The sequence below is a fragment of the Entelurus aequoreus genome, linkage group LG07 (assembly GCF_033978785.1).
Source record: "Entelurus aequoreus isolate RoL-2023_Sb linkage group LG07, RoL_Eaeq_v1.1, whole genome shotgun sequence".
NCBI lineage: Eukaryota > Metazoa > Chordata > Actinopteri > Syngnathiformes > Syngnathidae > Entelurus > Entelurus aequoreus.
This window is the reverse complement of record NC_084737.1, coordinates 14,118,042-14,136,253: the sequence shown is the minus strand read 5'-3', so window position 1 is coordinate 14,136,253 and position 18,212 is coordinate 14,118,042. Positions and strand designations below refer to the sequence as shown.

The 18,212-nt window shown below is 40.4% G+C and overlaps 1 protein-coding gene across 2 annotated transcripts in view; it reads right to left on the bottom strand.

Annotated features, from left to right (window-relative positions):
- The window catches only part of lamb2l (laminin, beta 2-like), a 147,240-nt gene that overhangs the window by 41,505 nt on the left and 87,523 nt on the right, over window positions 1–18,212 (bottom strand). For both annotated transcript variants that reach the window (XM_062052625.1, XM_062052626.1), the window contains exons 8-15: window positions 17,509–17,711; window positions 17,251–17,371; window positions 11,727–11,915; window positions 9,434–9,613; window positions 7,062–7,174; window positions 6,896–6,975; window positions 2,185–2,341; window positions 72–212 (exon numbers count right to left, since the gene is read on the bottom strand). In XM_062052625.1, the coding sequence (XP_061908609.1) occupies window positions 72–212; window positions 2,185–2,341; window positions 6,896–6,975; window positions 7,062–7,174; window positions 9,434–9,613; window positions 11,727–11,915; window positions 17,251–17,371; window positions 17,509–17,711 (1,184 nt within the window). The remainder of the gene's footprint in view (window positions 1–71; window positions 213–2,184; window positions 2,342–6,895; window positions 6,976–7,061; window positions 7,175–9,433; window positions 9,614–11,726; window positions 11,916–17,250; window positions 17,372–17,508; window positions 17,712–18,212) is intronic.

Below are 18,212 nucleotides of genomic sequence, written 5' to 3'. Positions count from 1 at the left end.
TCCTGCCGTGGTGTCGTCTCCTTCCCCCGCCGTACGCAGCACATGGAGGAAAATAAATATTGTGAGTCTACCGTCTGCTGAAGCTGACGTATTCGCCTCAGTGCCGCTCGGTGCTGCTGGGGGTTGTTGATGCGGCGGTGACGCTTGTGTCGTCTCAGCTGGTTGCTGAGATGTTGGACGCAGTCCGTCTCTGCCTGAGGACGAACTTTACTCTGAGAGGAGAGCAAGACAGGACTTTTACCAATCTATTTGTGGTAAATAATGCAGTTGCATGTCTTTAGGGGTGGTATCATTAAACATTTGACCAGCATTACTTTATAAATAAAGCATTTCTGAAAATACGAAGTCTTTACTAAAAGAAGGTGACAAAAGAATACTTAAATACTAACAGTGGTTAGCTTTCTTTTTACACTAGGAAATGCAAAAAAGTGAGAAGCTTTGTCATTAAAGAACTGTGTTTTAAGACAAAAGACACAATAAACAAAAGGTAACTGTTACAAATGTCAAAGGATTTAGTGTTGATGGCCGACAATAAAGAAAGACTTGGTGGAGTCTATCAGTTATTTCAGCCATAACTTCAGCCCGGACGCACAATTTATACACACACACACACACACACACACACACACACACACACACACACACACACACACACACACACACACACACACACACACACGCTAACACACACACACACACACACACACACACACACACACACACACACACACACACACACACACACACACACACACACACACACACACACACACACACACACACTCTTGTATTTGTTACCTTCTTGAGACCTGAGTAAAAAAGCCTCCCTCTTTAGGACCACCCTTTCTAGATACATAAAGATGTGTATTTACAACATTAATAATATATACAAACTATGCAAATATAAAAAAGCTTGTTGTGAAAAATGAGTTGGAATTTCACCAGAAAAAGGTCACAATTTCACAAGAAAAACGTAGAATTTTGGCGGTATTATAACAAAAGTCGTCATTTTAATCAACGCAGGTCAAAATTTTACAACAGAAACTGAACATTTGTGCAATATTATGATACAAGTTGGAATTTTACTCAATAACAGTCACAATTTTACAAGAAAAGCTTACATTTTTGGCAATTTTATGAAAAGAGTCACATTTTTACTCGACAAAAGTCACAATTTTATAAGAAAACTTTACTATTTTGGCAATATTATAATAATAATTGGAATTTTACTTGGCAAAATGATGACAAAAGTCATCATTTTACTCAAAAATCGTCACTATTTTACAAGAACAACAAAAAAATTGGGCCATATTGTGATAAAAGTCCGAATTTTACATGACAAATGTCACCATTTTGCATTAAAAAGTAATAATTTTACATAAAAAAGTAATAATTATACCAAAAAAGATTGCAATATTACAGAAACAATATGAGAAATTGTTCCCAATTTTATAGGAAAAAAGTCGACACATTGTGAGAATAAGACTGCTTTTAGTTCATTTATTTTTTGTTGAATGTTTTGTTTGTAATTGGATTTTAATCTTCATTATTTACTTCAAGTTATTACAGTATGTCTCTATATACATATTTATTTATTTTTTATACATTTTTGCCAAAAGAGGCGCATTTCAATTTCTTACACACACTTGTTATTACATATGTTGGCCAGAGGGGGAGCGCTTAAGATTTTTTACACACACTTGTTATTTCGTATGTTGACCAGAGGGGGAGAACTTTTAAAACCAACACAGTCAATTGTTTTATCATATATTGCTGCCTTTGCACCTGTCAATGTTTACTTTTGTATGCACATTAAATCAACAAAAAAATCCCGACTTTGGAGCAATGTTCACAGACTCTAGTATTTGGCTCTTTATTAGATGCAATGGTTTTCTGTATTGGGACCATGATTTTGGTCCCAAGTTGTTGATGTCTCAAGAAGGGTTGAAATACAAGAACACACACACACACACACACACACACACACACACACACACACACACACACACACACACACACACACACACACACACACACACACACACACACACACACAAGATTCAACCATATGAAGACAAATCAAAGCCTATTATCCGAAGGCCAAAGATAAGGAAGTTTAGGTACAAGATGACAAAATGAAGGAAGTTTATGACTAACTTTCTGGGGAATGAAAAGTTTGCTTACCGGGAGTGAAGCATCAGTGGGCGAGTGTCCAGTGGCCCCTTCGGCCTCGTATTTGTAGAAGTCCAGCGGAGCGCAGAAATAACCGGACTGCACATCAGAGCATTGTCGACCAATCAGATGCCTTCTGCACTCACACTGTCCGTTGTCCATCATACATCTTAGAAAACAAACAAGACGACAACGTCAATTCAGTCCTTTTCTTATTTTGACTCTTTTCTTCTGACTGCACTGTTTCCTTTATTTTACTCTTATTTTAACACCAAAAGATTAATAACTAAGACACAATAGTTGCTCCAAAGCATTCACACATATGGTTCAACTTCGACTTCTTCTTCTTCTCCAGATTTTGGCACGCTCTACCTTCCACATTTTTCACCCGATTCAAAGCGTTCCAACTTCAGCCTATTTGGGAATCGCGGTCTTTCCCTTGACAAATTGCAAAAATTCCCAGATTTCCCAGAATTCCAGGTTTTCCGGGACATTTTTCCCATTCAAAATGAATTGGCCATTTTTCAAACTTCCACCATTTCCACATTTTTTTTAACTGATTCAAACGATTGCACCTTCAACACATTCCACCATTCTGGAAACTCAAACTACCTTTTTTCCAAGTTCAAAAAAATTCCAGGATTTTCCAAAATTCCTGGTTTTCCAAAGCCCTATTTCCACCCTTTTTTCTGGCGACGACTCCTCCCACAATTTTCAACCCACTTCAACCGTTCCACCGTCAAAACATTCCTCTTAATCAGGACAAAAAACAAAGTTGTTTTTTGAACTGGAAAAAATTCCCGGTTTTCCGGAAATTCCATGAATTACGTGATACCATTTCTCAATTCAACTTGTTACTGCTTCAACATTTGAAAAATTCCAACACCAACCATTTCAACTCATTCAGACCATTCAAGTTTTTTACCATTTTCCAAAAAATTCCCACTTTTCCAGAAAATGGGAAATCAATGGGACATTCTTCAAAGTTCCACAACTCCCACATTTTTCCATCTGATTCAAACTGTTCCAACTTCAAAATGTTCAGCCTAGGGATGTCCGATAATGGCTTTTTGCCGATATCCGATATTCCGATATTGTCCAACTCTTTAATTACCGATACCGATATCAACCGATATCGATATATACAGTCGTGGAATTAACACATTATTATGCCTAATTTGGACAACCAGGTATGGTGAAGATAAGGTACTTTTTAAAAAAATTTATAAAATAAAATAAGATAAATAAATTAAAAAAATTTCTTGAATAAAAAAGAAAGTAAAACAATATGAAAACAGTTACATTGAAACTAGTAATTAATGAAAATTAGTCAAATTAACTGTTAAAGGTTAGTACTATTAGTGGACCAGCAGCACGCACAATCATGTGTGCTTACGGACTGTATCCCTTGCAGACTGTATTGATATATATTGATATATAATGTAGGAACCAGAATATTAATAACAGAAAGAAACAACCCTTTTGTGTGAATGAGTGTGAATGAGTGTAAATGGGGGAGGAAGGTTTTTTGGGTTGGTGCACTAATTGTAAGTGTATCTTGTGTTTTTTATGTTGATTTAATAAAAAAAATAAAAAATAAAAAACAAAAAAACAAAAAACCGATACCTATAATAAAAAAACGATACAGATAATTTCCGATATTACATTTTAACGCATTTATAGGCCGATAATATCGGCAGGCCGATATTATCGGACATCCCTAGTTCAGCCTGTTTGGGAATTGTGTGTTGTACTTCAACAATTCTAAAAAAAATTCCAGGATTTCAGTTCAACTTCAGCATTGAAGCATTCACACGCAATTCCTTCAGGACTTGCCTCATTTAGTATTGATATTAGTAATACATTTTCCAGAAGAACAATCGTGGAAAAGAACGTGGCGCAGGTTGGGAGAGTGGCCTTGCCAGCAACCTGAGGGTTCCTGGTTCGATCCCCACCTTCTACCAACCTAGTCACACCCATTGTGTCCTTAAACAAGACACTTCACCCTTGCTCCTGATGGGTCGTGGTTAGCGCCTTGCATGGCAGCTCCCGCCATCAGTGTGTGAATGTGTGTGTGAATGGGTGAATGTGGAAATAGTGCATACTTCGATAATCACACTAAGTCTTTTGAGTGCATACTTGGGTACTCACACTAAGTCTTTTGAGTGCATACTTGTATACTCACAGTTTTGAGTGCATACTTGGGCACTCACACTCAGTATTTTGAGTGCACACTTGTGCACTAACACTTAAAGGCCTACTGAAACCCACTACTACCGACCGCGCAGTCTGATAGTTTATATATATATATATATCACCTCAAAAATGTAAAAAGACTTAGAGGGCTCATGTCAGCTCAAGACTTAGAAAAACTTGTACATGCCTTTATTACCAGTAGGCTAGACTATTGTAATGGTCTCCTTGCAGGTCTTCCCAAAAAAACTGTCAGGCAGCTACAGCTTGTTCAGAACGCTGCTGCTAGAGTTCTAACAAAGACCAAAAAATGTGAGCACATTACACCAATTCTTAAATCCTTACATTGGCTCCCTGTACATCAGAGAATAGATTTCAAAATCCTCCTGCTCACATATAAATCACTACATGGTCTAGGGCCCAAGTATATCACTGATATGCTCCCACTATATACGCCCTCTAGATCACTAAGATCTTCTGAGACCAATCTGTTAGCGGTTCCAAGAGTAAACTCAAATCAAGGGAGATCATCATTCAGTCACTATGCAACACATAGCTGGAATAAACTTCCTGAAGATGTCAGACTCTCCCCAACTCTGACTACTTTTAAAACTAGACTGAAGACTTTTATGTTCACCTTAGCTTTCAGCTAAATCTTTTAATCTTTTAACTTTTAACGTCTGCACTGTTTTTATTTTTATTGTCTGCATTTTAATTTTGCTTTTATTTTCTTTCATTTCACTTTGTTGTCTGTGAAGCACTTTGAGTCTGCCTTGTGTATGAAAAGCGCTATACAAATAAAGTTGCCTTGCCTTGCCTTGCCTATATCAATGATGAAATCTTAACATTGCAACACATGCCAATACGGCCGGGTTAACTTATAAAGTGCAATTTTAAATTTCCCGCAAAATATCCTGCTGAAAACGTCTCGGTATGATGACGTTTGCGCGTGACGTCACGGATTGTAGCGGACATTTTGGGACAGCATTGTGGCCAGCTATTAAGTCGTCTGTTTTCATCGCAAAATTCCACAGTATTCTGGACATCTGTGTTGGTGAATCTTTTGCAATTTGTGTAATGAACAATCAATCAATTAATCAATGTTTATTTATATAGCCCTAAATCACAAAAGTCTCAATGGAGATAACAAAGAAGAAAGCTGTAGGTGGGAAGCGGTGTATTAGCGGCCGGCTGCAGCAACACAAACACGTAGCGGCTACGTCGTAGCCGGTGTTTCATTGTTTACATTCCCGAACGATGACAGTCAAGCTTTACCATTGGCCTGTGGAGAACTGGGACAACATAGACTCTTACCAGGAGGACTTTGAGTTGGATACGCATGCTTGTGGCGATGGGACAACAGAGACTCTTACCAGGAGGACTTTGAGTTGGATACGCGCTACCGTGAGTACGCAGCTGCGGCTTCCAAACATTTGATCGCTTGCCCGTACGTGCGTGCCGCTATGTGCATGTCACGTACGTAACTTTGGGGAAATACATGTGCTGTATGAACTTTGGGGAGGTGAACGGTACTTTGGGCTGTGGGATTGAGTGTGTTGTGCGGGTGTTTGATTTGTATTGGAGGGTTATATGGATGGGAGGGGGGAGGTGTTTGTTATGCGGATTAATTTGTGGCATATTAAATATAAGCCTGGTTGTGTTGTGGCTATGTCTTGTGTTTATTTACTGTTTTAGTCATTCCCAGCTGAATATCAGGTCCCACCCGCCTCTCACAGCATCTTCCCTATCTGAATCGCTTCCACTGCCCTCTAGTCCTTCACTCTCACTTTCCTCATCCACGAATCTTTCATCCTCGCTCAAATTAATGGGGAAATCGTCGCTTTCTCGGTCCGAATCGCTCTCGCTGCTGGTGGCCATGATTGTAAACAATGTGCAGATGTGAGGAGCTCCACAACCTGTGACGTCACGCTACTTCCGGTACAGGCAAGGCTTTTTCATCAGCGACCAAAAGTTGCGAACTTTATCGTAGATGTTCTCTACTAAATCCTTTCAGCAAAAATATGGCAATATCGCGAAAAGATCAAGTATGACACATAGAATGGATCTGCTATCCCCGTTTGAATAAGAAAATCTCATTTCAGTAGGCCTTTAACACACTTAAATGTGTTCACACTGTAATCAAAATGGTGATTTTTTTTTTTGTGATTGACACTTCCCAGCCCCGTCACCATTTTGACTAGGTAGCAGAAGGGATGCGACAAACTAATTTGAATTCAAGAAGAAGAAGAGGAAGGGTGTAAATATTGTGATGGTCATTTACGTTAAGTGTACAGCGGCAGTAATGGATCTGGGACAGCAATACATGCTCCAAATTCAGATACTCAGGAACTAAGTGGTGTACACAGTATACTTATTGAAGTGTGAGTACAGTAGTGAGCGAATTGAAACTCAGCCTGAGACTGAGACCTAAGACTTGTAGCTGCTGGCCTCCATCCTGATATTTAGTTTTTCTAATTATTCTGCATTACGTAGTCAGTCATTCTGTGTCATTGTTACCCAAGTCACGTACTTGTTGTTGACCGCTCCACCAATGTCACAGTCACATGTTCTACAGCCACCCAGGTCGTTGCTCAGGCCCCAGAATTCAGGCTGGAAATGAAGAGATGAACACATTTGAACAAGATTTTGAAAGGGATTTACGACAAGGAAGAAACATGAAGAGGAATGCTACAAACCAGACACTGGTCGCAGTAACGGCCTGTGACGTATCTTTTACAGGAGCAGTCACCGCTGATCTGATCGCATGGCGCGCCCATCATGATGATGCCACGAGGGTCACAGTTGCAAGCTGGTGGACACAAAATGACAAAATGGAAGGAAGGGGTTGTGTTGTTATGAACAGAATCGGTGCAGTCAAGGCGTTGAGGAGATCCGGTTTGGTGGCTGCAGGATTAGGTCTCTGCTTTTTGCAGATGATGTGGTCCTGATGGCTTCATCTGGCCAGGATCTTCAGCTCTCACTGGATCGGTTCGCAGCCGAGTGTGAAGCGACTGGGATGAGAATCAGCACCTCCAAGTCCGAGTTCATGGTTCTCGCCCGGAAAAGGGTTGGGGAGGAGACCCTGCCCCAAGTGGAGGAGTTCAAGTACCTCGGAGTCTTGTTCACGAGTGAGGGAAGAGTGGATCGTGAGATCGACAGGCGGATCGGTGCGGCGTCTTCAGTAATGCGGACGCTGTATCGATCCGTTGTGGTGAAGAAGGAGCTGAGCCGGAAGGCAAAGCTCTCAATTTACCGGTCGATCTACGTTCCCATCCTCACCTATGGTCATGAGCTTTGGGCTATGACCGCAAGGACAAGATCACGGGTACAAGTGGCCCAGATGAGTTTCCTCCGCCTGGTGGCGGGGCTCTCCCTTAGAGATAGGGTGAGAAGCTCTGCCAGCTCAAAGTAAAGCCGCTGCTCCTCCACATCGAGAGGAGCCAGATGAGGTGGTTCGAGCATCTGGTCAGGATGCCACCCGAACGCCTCCCTAAGGAGGTGTTTAGGGCACGTCCGACCGATAGGAGGCCACGAGGAAGACCCAGGACACGTTGGGAAGACTATGTCTCCCGGGAACACCTCGGGATCCCCCGGGAAGAGCTGGACGATGTGGCTGGGGAGAGGAAAGTCCCCCGCGACCCGACCTCAGATAAGCGGAAGAAGATGGATGGATGGATGGATGGGTTGTGTTGTTTACCCACAATGCATTGTATGCCAGAAGTGTGCCTTTTCAGTACTATGTCAATGTCTTAAGAAAAAGTCGGGACGGCGTGGCTCGGTTGGGAGAGCGGCCGTGCCAGCACCTTGAGGGTTCCTGGTTTGATCCCCAGCTTCTGCCATTCAAGTCACGTCCGGGGTGTCTTTGAGCAAGACCCTTCACCCTTGCTCCTGATGTGCCGTGGTTAGGGTCTTGCATGGCAGCCATCAGTGTGTGAATGTGTGTGTGAATGTGGAAATAGTGTCAAAGCTCTTTGAGTACCTTGAAGGTAGAAAAAGTGCTGTACAAGTATAACCCATTTACCATTTACTCTATATGTACTTTGTGTACATATACATACAGTCGTCATACATCACATGGACAAAGATAAGACCTTCTGGAGGAAAGTTCTGTGGTCAGATGAAACAAAAATTGAGCTGTTTGGCCACAATACCCAGCATAATGTTTGGAGGAGAAAAGGTGAGGCCTTTAATCCCAGGAACACCATTCCTACCGTCAAGCCTGGTGGTGGTAGTATTATGCTCTGGGCCTGTTATGCTGTCAACGGAACTGGGGCTTTACAGAGAGTAAATGGGACAATGAAAAAGGAGGATTACCTCCAAATTCTTCAGGACAACCTAAAATCAGCCCAGAGGTTGGGTCTTGGGCGCAGTTGGGTGTTCCAACAGGACAATGACCCCAAACACACGTCAAAAGTGGTAAAGGAATGGCTAAATCAGGTTAGAATTGTACTTTATTGATTCCTTCAGGAGAGTTCCCTCAGGAAAAAGGAATCAATAAAGTACTATCTATCTATCTATCTATCTATCTATCTATCTATCTATCTATCTATCTATCTATCTATCTATCTATCTATCTATCTATCTATCTATGGACTTGTTTCTTCAGCATTGTCCACACGTTTAAGTCAGGACTTTGGGAAGGCCATTCTAAAACCTTAATTCTAACCTGGTTTGTCATGTCAGAAAACCAACAAATGTAGCTGAACTGCACCAATTCTGTCAAGAGGAGTGGTCAAAAATTAAACCAGAAGCTTGTGGATGGCTACCAAAAGCGCCTCATTGCAGTGAAACTTGCCAAGGGACATGTAAGCAAATATTAACATTGCTGTATGTATACTTTTGACCCAGCAGATTTGCTCACATTTTCAGTAGAGCCATAATAAATTCATAAAAGAACCAAACTTCATGAATGTTTTTTGTGACCAACAAGTATGTGCTCCAATCACTCTATCACAAAAAATAAGAGTTGTAGAAATGATTGGAAACTCAAGACAGCCATGACATTATGTTCTTTACAAGTGTATGTCAACTTTTGACCACGACTGTATATTCAGTGTATAATACGTACGCTGACAACCCAGTGGGTCGTTGTGGCTGAGTCCGTAGTAACCTTCCTTGCAGTCGTCGCAGCGCAAGCCTTTGACGTTGGCTTTGCAGCGACACTGTCCAGAGATCATGCCCATGTCTGGATCCGTGTGGCCGTCACACACCCCTCCCTCCAGAGAACCCACCGGGTCGCAGTCGCAGGCTGGAAGACACAAAAATCAATCTGATTTTTAGAGTAATTTCTTTTATTTTGGTAGCTTGATTTAACGTTGCTAACTTGTGCTAGAAGAAGATGAGATCATTTTAAAACTTTTCATTCACCGTATTTTTCGGACTATAAGTCGCAGTTTTTTTCATAGTTTGGTGCGACTTATACTCAGGAGCGACTTATGTGTGAAATTATTAACACATTACCGTAAAATATCAAATAATATTATTTATCTCATTCACGTAAGAGACTAGACGTATAAGATTTCATGGGATTTAGCGATTAGGAGTGACAGATTGTTTGGTAAACGTATAGCATGTTCTATATGTTATAGTTATTTGAATGACTCTTACCATAATATGTTACGTTAACATACCAGGCACGTTCTCAGTTGGTTATTTATGCCTCATATAACGTACACTTATTCAGCCTGTTCACTATTCTTTATTTATTTTAAATTGCCTTTCAAATGTCTATTCTTGGTGTTGGCTTTTATCAATTAAATTTCCCCAAAAGATGCGACTTATACTCCAGTGCGAGTTATGTGTTTTTTTCCTTCTTTGTTATGCATTTTCGGCCGGTGCGACTTATCCTCCGGGAGCGACTTATACTCCGAAAAATACGGTATTTATTTTTTTCCGCCCTACAAATTCTTGCATACACTTTGGCTGTGAACTTGTTCAATAAAAGTACAAATAAAAGGATATTTTTTAATTGAATATAAAAGCATTTGTTGGTTAAATAATTACTTAAATTTGTTTTTATTATTTAAAAAAGTTATCTCACGTTTTTGTATTTATATATGATTATTTCATTCCTTTATTAAAATAAAATCAAAGTTAAGTCTCACAAGAATACAACGACGAGGGAAATGGTCTGAGATTTGTTTAAATTAAATAATATGCATGTTAGTTTATTACTTTTTTTTGTATTTTGTATTTTTTTATACAAGTTTTAATTGATTTGATTTCTGCTTGTATTTCTTTTATTTGGGTTTTATCATTGTATGTTTTTTCTTCTGTGATACGGATCGCCATGGGTCTGAAATAAAATGACTAACGTATTTTTCGGAGTATAAGTCGCTCCGGAGTATAGTTGCACCGGCCGAAAATGCATTATAAAGAAGGAAAAAAACATATATAAGTCGCACTGGAGTATAAGTCGCATTTTTTGGGGAAATGTATTTGATAAAAGCCAACACCAAGAATAGACATTTGAAAGGCAATTTAAAATAAATAAAGAATAGTGAACAACAGGCTGAATAAGTGTACGTTATATGAGGCATAAATAACCAACTGAAAACGTGCCTGGTATGTTAACGTAACATATTATGGTAAGAGTCATTCAAATAACTATAACATATAGAACATGCTATACGTTTACCAAACAATCTGTCACTCCTAATCGCTAAATCCCATGAAATCTTATACGTCTAGTCTCTTACGTGAATGAGCTAAATAATATTATTTGATATTTTACGGTAATGTGTTAATAATTTCACACATAAGTCGCTCCTGAGTATAAGTCGCACCACCGGCCAAACTATGAAAAAAACTGCGACTTATAGTCCGAAAAATACGGTACTCCTACTACTATTAAATCAATGAATAAATGAATAACTATATTTTTATAAAATGTATTTATAATAATTTTCTAGGTTGCACAGTAGGTTGAATGATTAGAAATAAAATCATTTATAAATAATTTTATGATTTATATTTATGTGATTGTTGATTTATTCATAATAATAATTTGAAAAATAATTGATTTATACGTTTAAAAAACTGTTTCTTTGAGGTGTGGGATTATTTCGTTAAATTAAATAAATAAATACAAGCGCTCGGTTGCAAAGTGCTTGCAAACACCACATTTCAAACATAAATTATCAATGCAAGCAAATACTAATAAGAGCCTCTTATAATTGGAGTTTTGTTAGACCTTTACAAAGGAAACATAATGTTCAGCATGCAGAGTCTGTGGACTCTCACAGTCCTTTGGAACTCATACATCCATGTCCTTTAGAGTATTTTCTGAATGTAAAGAGAAAATATGCTGTGTCTTTGCAAAAAAATTAAAAAAAAATAACAGACAAAAGAAAAAGACTCACCAACACAAACCTGCGGATCTCTGATGTCCCTGCTGGGGTCTTGATAGAAGAAAGGCTTGCAGGTCTCACAGTTGCGTCCCATGGTGTTGTGCAGGCAGTCGTCACACACTCCTCCGCTCACGTTGGCCGTGGCCAAATACACGGCTATGTCAAAGTGACACTGGCTGGAGTGGCCGTTGCAATTACACTCTAAGAATACAGAAGGGTGCCAGTATGGCAAAGAGAAGAAATATGACAAAGATGATAGAAAAGGAAATTTAACTTAATGCTAAGTAGTAGTACTGTCCAGGTTAGTACCAGACAGCTAAGTAAGTAAGTAAGTACATTTTATTTATAAAGCGCTTTTCACAGATAAAATGACAAAGCGCTGTACAAAACATAGGTGAAGTAAATCAACGATTCAATGAAAACAACAGGGGCAACGTCATAAAAAGGATACCCAGTGGAATTAGGATGATAGTTAAAAGGTGCATTAACTAAAAGCTTTACTAAAAAGAGAAGTTTTCAAATGTTTCTTAAAAGTGTCAACACAGTCAAGATCACGGAAGGACTGGTGCAAGTTGTTCCAGAGTCTGGGAGCTATAGCCTGGAATGCCAGGTCACCACAGGTTTTAAAACGAGTTTTTTGGGATCTTTAGAACAGTGTTTTTCAACCTTTTTTGAGCCAAGGCACATTTTTTGCGTTGAGAGAATGCGTAGGCACACCACCAGCAGAAATCATTAAAAAACGAAACTCAGTTGACAGTAAAAAGTCGTCGTTGCAATTGTTGGATATGACTTTAAACCATAACCAACCATGCATCACTATAGCTCTTGTCTCAAAGTAGGTGTGTCTAGTGTTTTAATTCTTGTCTTGCGCTCCTATTTTGGTGGCTTTTTCTCTTCTTTTGGTATTTTGCTGTAGCAGTTTCATGTCTTCCTTTGAGCGATATTTCCAGCATCTACTTTGTTTTAGCAATCAAGAATATTTCAGTTGTTTTTATCCTTCTTTGTAGGGACATTGTTGATTGTCATGTCATGTTCGGATGTATATTGTGGACGTCGTCTTTGCTCCACAGTAAGTCTTTGCTGTCGTCCAGCATTCTGTTTTTGTTTACTTTGTAGGCAGTTGAGTTTTAGTTTCGTTCTGCATAGCCTTCCCGAAGCTTCAATGCCTTTTCTTAGGGGCACTCAACTTTTGTTTATTTTTGGTTTAAGCATTAGACACCTTTTTACCTTCACCCTGCCTCCCGCTGTTTCCGACATCTACAAAGCAATTAGCTACCAGTTGCCACCTACTGATATGGAAGAGTATTACACGGTTACGCTGCCAAGCTCTAGACAGCACCGACAATCAACACATCATTTGCAGTCTATGACTACTGGTTTGCAAAAAAAAAATGTTTTACCCAAATAGGTGAAATTAGATAATCTCCCACAGCACACCAGACTGTATCTCACGGCACATTAGTGTGCCGCGGCACAGTGGTTGAAAAACAGTGCTTTAGAAGACCCTGGCCTGAAGACCCTGAAGAGTAGGGGCATAACAAGTCAGTGATGTACTGAGGGGCCCCACCATGCAACGCACGGAAAGCCAGGAGTAACAGATACTTTAGCTAGTATAGTATAAGTTGTCAATATTGGGCTAATCAGAAATCTAGATTACGACACGGAGAGAGTAGGACAGACACAATTAAATGCTTTAAATGATACTGGTGTTATTTAAATATGTACAGTGCAACAAATAGTGGACAGACATTGATAGGAATGGCCATTCAAAACAAAATAAATTAAAGCTGCAAGCAGCGATGGACGGGACCGACTTTGAGGGCTCATAAAATCCAAACCGGAGCAGTAATTAAAACTCTTTCATCAACTTTTAATCAGAAGGGTTTAATCTCTCTCCTGTGATAATTTGAAGCCGACACGACAAACGCGCTCAAAGGAGATAATGTTTGAAAAAAGGTGACTGTTTTTACACAACTTTTGTTTTGAAGGGGGAATTGCAAACTTCCTGTTGATTTTTGCTGGGGGTTGTCAGTGTATGAAATACAGGTTTAAGTGAGACCTACATAGAGGTTTTTGTTTCATGGCTCTACGACATTCCTACTGGGAGTTACAGGCAGTTTTATCTGTGTTTTCTTCCTAGAGCGCAATTTTGAGTTTTTGGGTTTGGTTTTTTGATTAGATCGCAATTTTTGCCAGTCCTGATGTGTGTGTCCAATTTGGTGAGTTTTGAAGCATGTTAAGGGGGTCAAATTACAGCTCAAAGAGGTGGCGGTATAGTCCAAAGGGACTCGGTCCCTAAAAAACTGAAAGGAATCTCAACAATGTTGGTTTAGTTCATTGATTAAGAGTTCAGGTAATTCATAACAGGTAGTATCAAAAGTTCTTAAAGTTCATAGGAGTCATATGAGACTGATCGCAGTCCATATGCGCATTCACAGTTCATACGGCCACACGGGTTGGGGTTGTGGATATGGCAGTTTGTAGTGAGAGTTCAGTTTATGGGCAGGGTGTGTATGAGGTAGTGCAAAGGGCCGCAGAGTAATGAGGTGCGAGGCAAGGGGTTCGGCTAAAAGCCGCTTACCGGCCCGACCAGAGCAGGTGGAATTCAGGGGTTGAGAGGTGGAGATCCTTGGGCTCGGGCTCGAGGCCTATCTACAGCTCGCCATCCAAGACTTAGGGACCTGGCCAACTCGGCTTAATATCTTAACATCGACACACTCTATCGTCGCAACTCGGCCCTGATGGTCGGCACCGGCTTCGGATGTCCCCAGGCTTAGCCACCGCACCTGGCAGCCATCTTAGAACGCTGGATAATATAGAGCGCGATAGGATGCAGCGGGTCACGTGAGCGCGTGTGTTAAGATCGCAAGATTAAACGTGGAAACGGCGCAGGTAATATGACGGGATGCCATGAGAGGAAATATGGCTTATTTACACAGGACTAAAATCAACTCAATGCGGAATTTGACTGGAAGCCAATGAAGACTGGATAACATGGAGGTGATATGGACTGTTCTGGGTGCACCGGTCAAAAGTCTGGCAGTCGCATTTTGTACTGTCTATAAAGTTTCTTTAGCGTTGACTTGTTGAAGGAAGTGAAAAGAGAATTGCAATAGTCAATGCGAGACGAAATGAACGTGTGAATGATCATTTCGAGATCCAATTTTGACAACAAATTTCTCACTTTACAAATATTTCTCAGATGATATAAACAGTTTTTGGTCAGTTGACGACAGAGACCCTCCACAGACATGGACTGATCCAACACAAGCCCAAGGTTTCTGAGGCTGCTTTGAACAGATGCACCCAGAGCACCAAGGGAGTTCTTGATCAGGGGGAGCAATTATCAGAGTTTCCGTTTTGTTTGAATTTATCTGTAGGAAATTTGACACGCACTCCAAGAACTCAGAAAAAAAAGTGAAACTCTGAATCATTGACGGAGCATAACAGTTGAATATCATCTGCATAGAAATGATAAGAAGCATTTTTAAAACTACTCATCAACCTCCCAAGCGGCATCAGATGCAACAAAAATAAAACAGGCCCCAGAACAGAACTCTGGGCCACACCACATGACAGGTCGGACACATTGGACATTACATCATTAAACGCAACATTAAAAGTTCTTCCATTTATATAAGAAGTAAACCACTGGAGAACTGCACCAGAAAACCCCATCTCAGATTTGAGGCGATCTATCAGTATACTGTGATCCACAGTATCAAAGGCAGATGTCAAATGCAGTAAAACCAAAACTGTGTAGCGACCAGAGTCAGCGGCCATCATCACGTCACTGGAAACTTTCAGAAGAGCAGTTTTAGTGGAGTGAAATAACCTAACTGTCACGGCCCGGGCACATGCCAATGCGCATTCCTCAATAAGCGCACCTCGGGACACGCCCAGTTATATAGCTATATTAGCTAAACACGAAAAAAAATGACAATTAAATTTTGAAACATAGTTTATCTTCAATTTCGACTCTTTAAAATTCGAAATTCAACCGAAAAAAAGAAGAGAAAAACTAGCTAATTCGAATCTTTTTGAAAAAATTAAAAAAATAATTTATGGAACATCATTAGTAATTTTTCCTGATTAAGATTAATTTTAGAATTTTGATGACATGTTTTAAATAGGTTAAAATCCAATCTGCACTTTGTTAGAATATATAACAAATTGGACCAAGCTATATTTCTAACAAAGACAAATCATTATTTCTTCTAGATTTTCCAGAACAAAAATTTTAAAAGAAATTCAAAAGACTTTGAAATAAGATTTACATTTGATTCTACAGATTTTCTAGATTTGCCAGAATAATTTTTTTGAATTTTAATCATAATAAGTTTGAAGAAATATTTCACAAATATTCTTTGTCGAAAAAACAGAAGCTAAAATGAAGAATTAAATTAAAATTTATTTATTATTCTTTACAATAGAAAAAAAAAATTACTTGAACATTGATTTAAATTGTCAGGAAAGAAGAGGAAGGATTTTAAAAGGTAAAAAGGTATATGTGTTTAAAAATCCTAAAATCATTTTTAAGGTTGTATTTTTTCTCTAAAATTGTCTTTCTGAAAGTTTTAAGAAGCAAAGTAAAAAAATGTATGAATTTATTTAAACAAGTGAAGACCAAGTCTTTAAAATATTTCCTTGGATTTTCAAATTCTATTTGAGTTTTGTCTCTCTTAGAATTAAAAATGTCGGGCAAAGCGAGACCAGCTTGCTAGTAAATAAATAAAATTTAAAAAATAGAGGCAGCTCACTGGTAAGTGCTGCTATTTGAGCTATTTTTAAAACAGGCCAGCGGGCGACTCATCTGGTCCTTAGGGGCGACCTGGTGCCCGCGGGCACCCCTGGGTCAGAGTGTCCGCCCTGAGACTGGGAGGTTGTGAGTTCAAACCCTGGCCGAGTCATACCAAAGACTACAAAAAATGGGACCCATTACCTCCCTGCTTGGCACTCAGCATCAAGGGTTGGAATTGGGGGTTAAATCACCAAATGATTTCCGAGCTCGGCCCACGCTGCTGCTCACTGCTCCTCTCACCTCCCAGGGGGTGAACAAGGGGATGGGTCAAATGCAGAGGACAAATTTCACCACGCCTAGAGTGTGTATGTGACTATCATTGGATTTTTAACTTTGAAGCCAGATTGGTATTTATTGTAAAAAACCATGTTGTTCCAAAAATGAGGTTAGCTGCTTAGCTACCACTTTTTCCAATGATTTTTGACATGAAGGGAAGTTTTGACATGGGCCGGTAATTTATAGGCTCCACCGGATCAAGATTAGGTTTTCTTAAGGATAGGATTCACCACAGCATGTTTAAAAAAATCTGGGGATCAAGCCAGACTGAAGTGAAAGGTTTTAACAATTTCACCACCCAAGGACCAACAGCATCAAAAAGTAGGAAGAAAGTGTAGGAACAATGTCTACAGTGCTCGATGTGGGTTTAATTTTGCCCACTAAAACCTGAACATCCTAAGAGAACAATAGGCTGATAATAATATTAATATAACTATTTAATAGGTTGTGTGTTCCTACCTCTGCAGGTGTGCGGGTTTCCTGCCTCAGCCGGTCTCCATGGCAGGTCGTTGTGGAAATGTTGGCAACGCTCGCAATTCAGGCCCTCTGTGTTGTGTTTGCAGACACAACGGCCGTGGATCTGGAAAGGACGTGCAATACTTGTGACACCACCACATGCCACAATACGAGAAGGTTTCATTTTCACAAAAGAAGGTCTGTTAAAGGGCAAATGAGGTCGAAACAAAACAAAAAAGATAAAAGTAACGTTAAACCCACCATGCCGTTCTCTCGCGCGTGGACTCCGGGTACGGGGGCGCACTCGGAGGCGTGTCCGTAGCAGAAGCAGCTCCCTCGGACCACCAGCTCGTAGATGGCGTAGTAGTACTTCTGCAGCACGTCAGAGCGTCTGTCCAGGAGGTCGTCTCCCAGAGTGTTCAGCTTGGTGAAGTTGATGCGCAGGTTGGTGATTCGCAGAAGTTCTACACGACATACAACGAGACAATCACAAATTGTATTCGTTCGTACTTCAACACTTACATTGATGTTGTCACGGCCCGGGCGCACCCCAGACAGCTGCATTCAAACGGCTCAATCAGCACTCAACACACCTGTCGCTGATGAGCTTCCTGCCTTCTTAAACCAGTGCAAACCTGTGTTCCGGGCCAGAACGTAGCGATCTGTTCCAATACAGTAAGCCGACTCCTCAAGCTCTATGCAAACTCTCTCTCTGTGTTTCTCCCCCTCCGTGTTCATTTGTCTCGTGTCCTCCCTTGTCGCCTTGCAGCAGCATACCTTCGTGCCCGCGTCACAAGCTGTGTGTCTCGTCCCCCTGGTTCCTTGGCTGCATCTTGGATCTCGACCTCCCGCCTGGACACAGACTTTGACGCCTCGCTATAGCCCCCGACTTCCTGCCTGTCTCACGGACCTCCAAGCCTGCATTGCCCCTCTCGGACTTCCGCACCTCGCCTCAACACTACCGG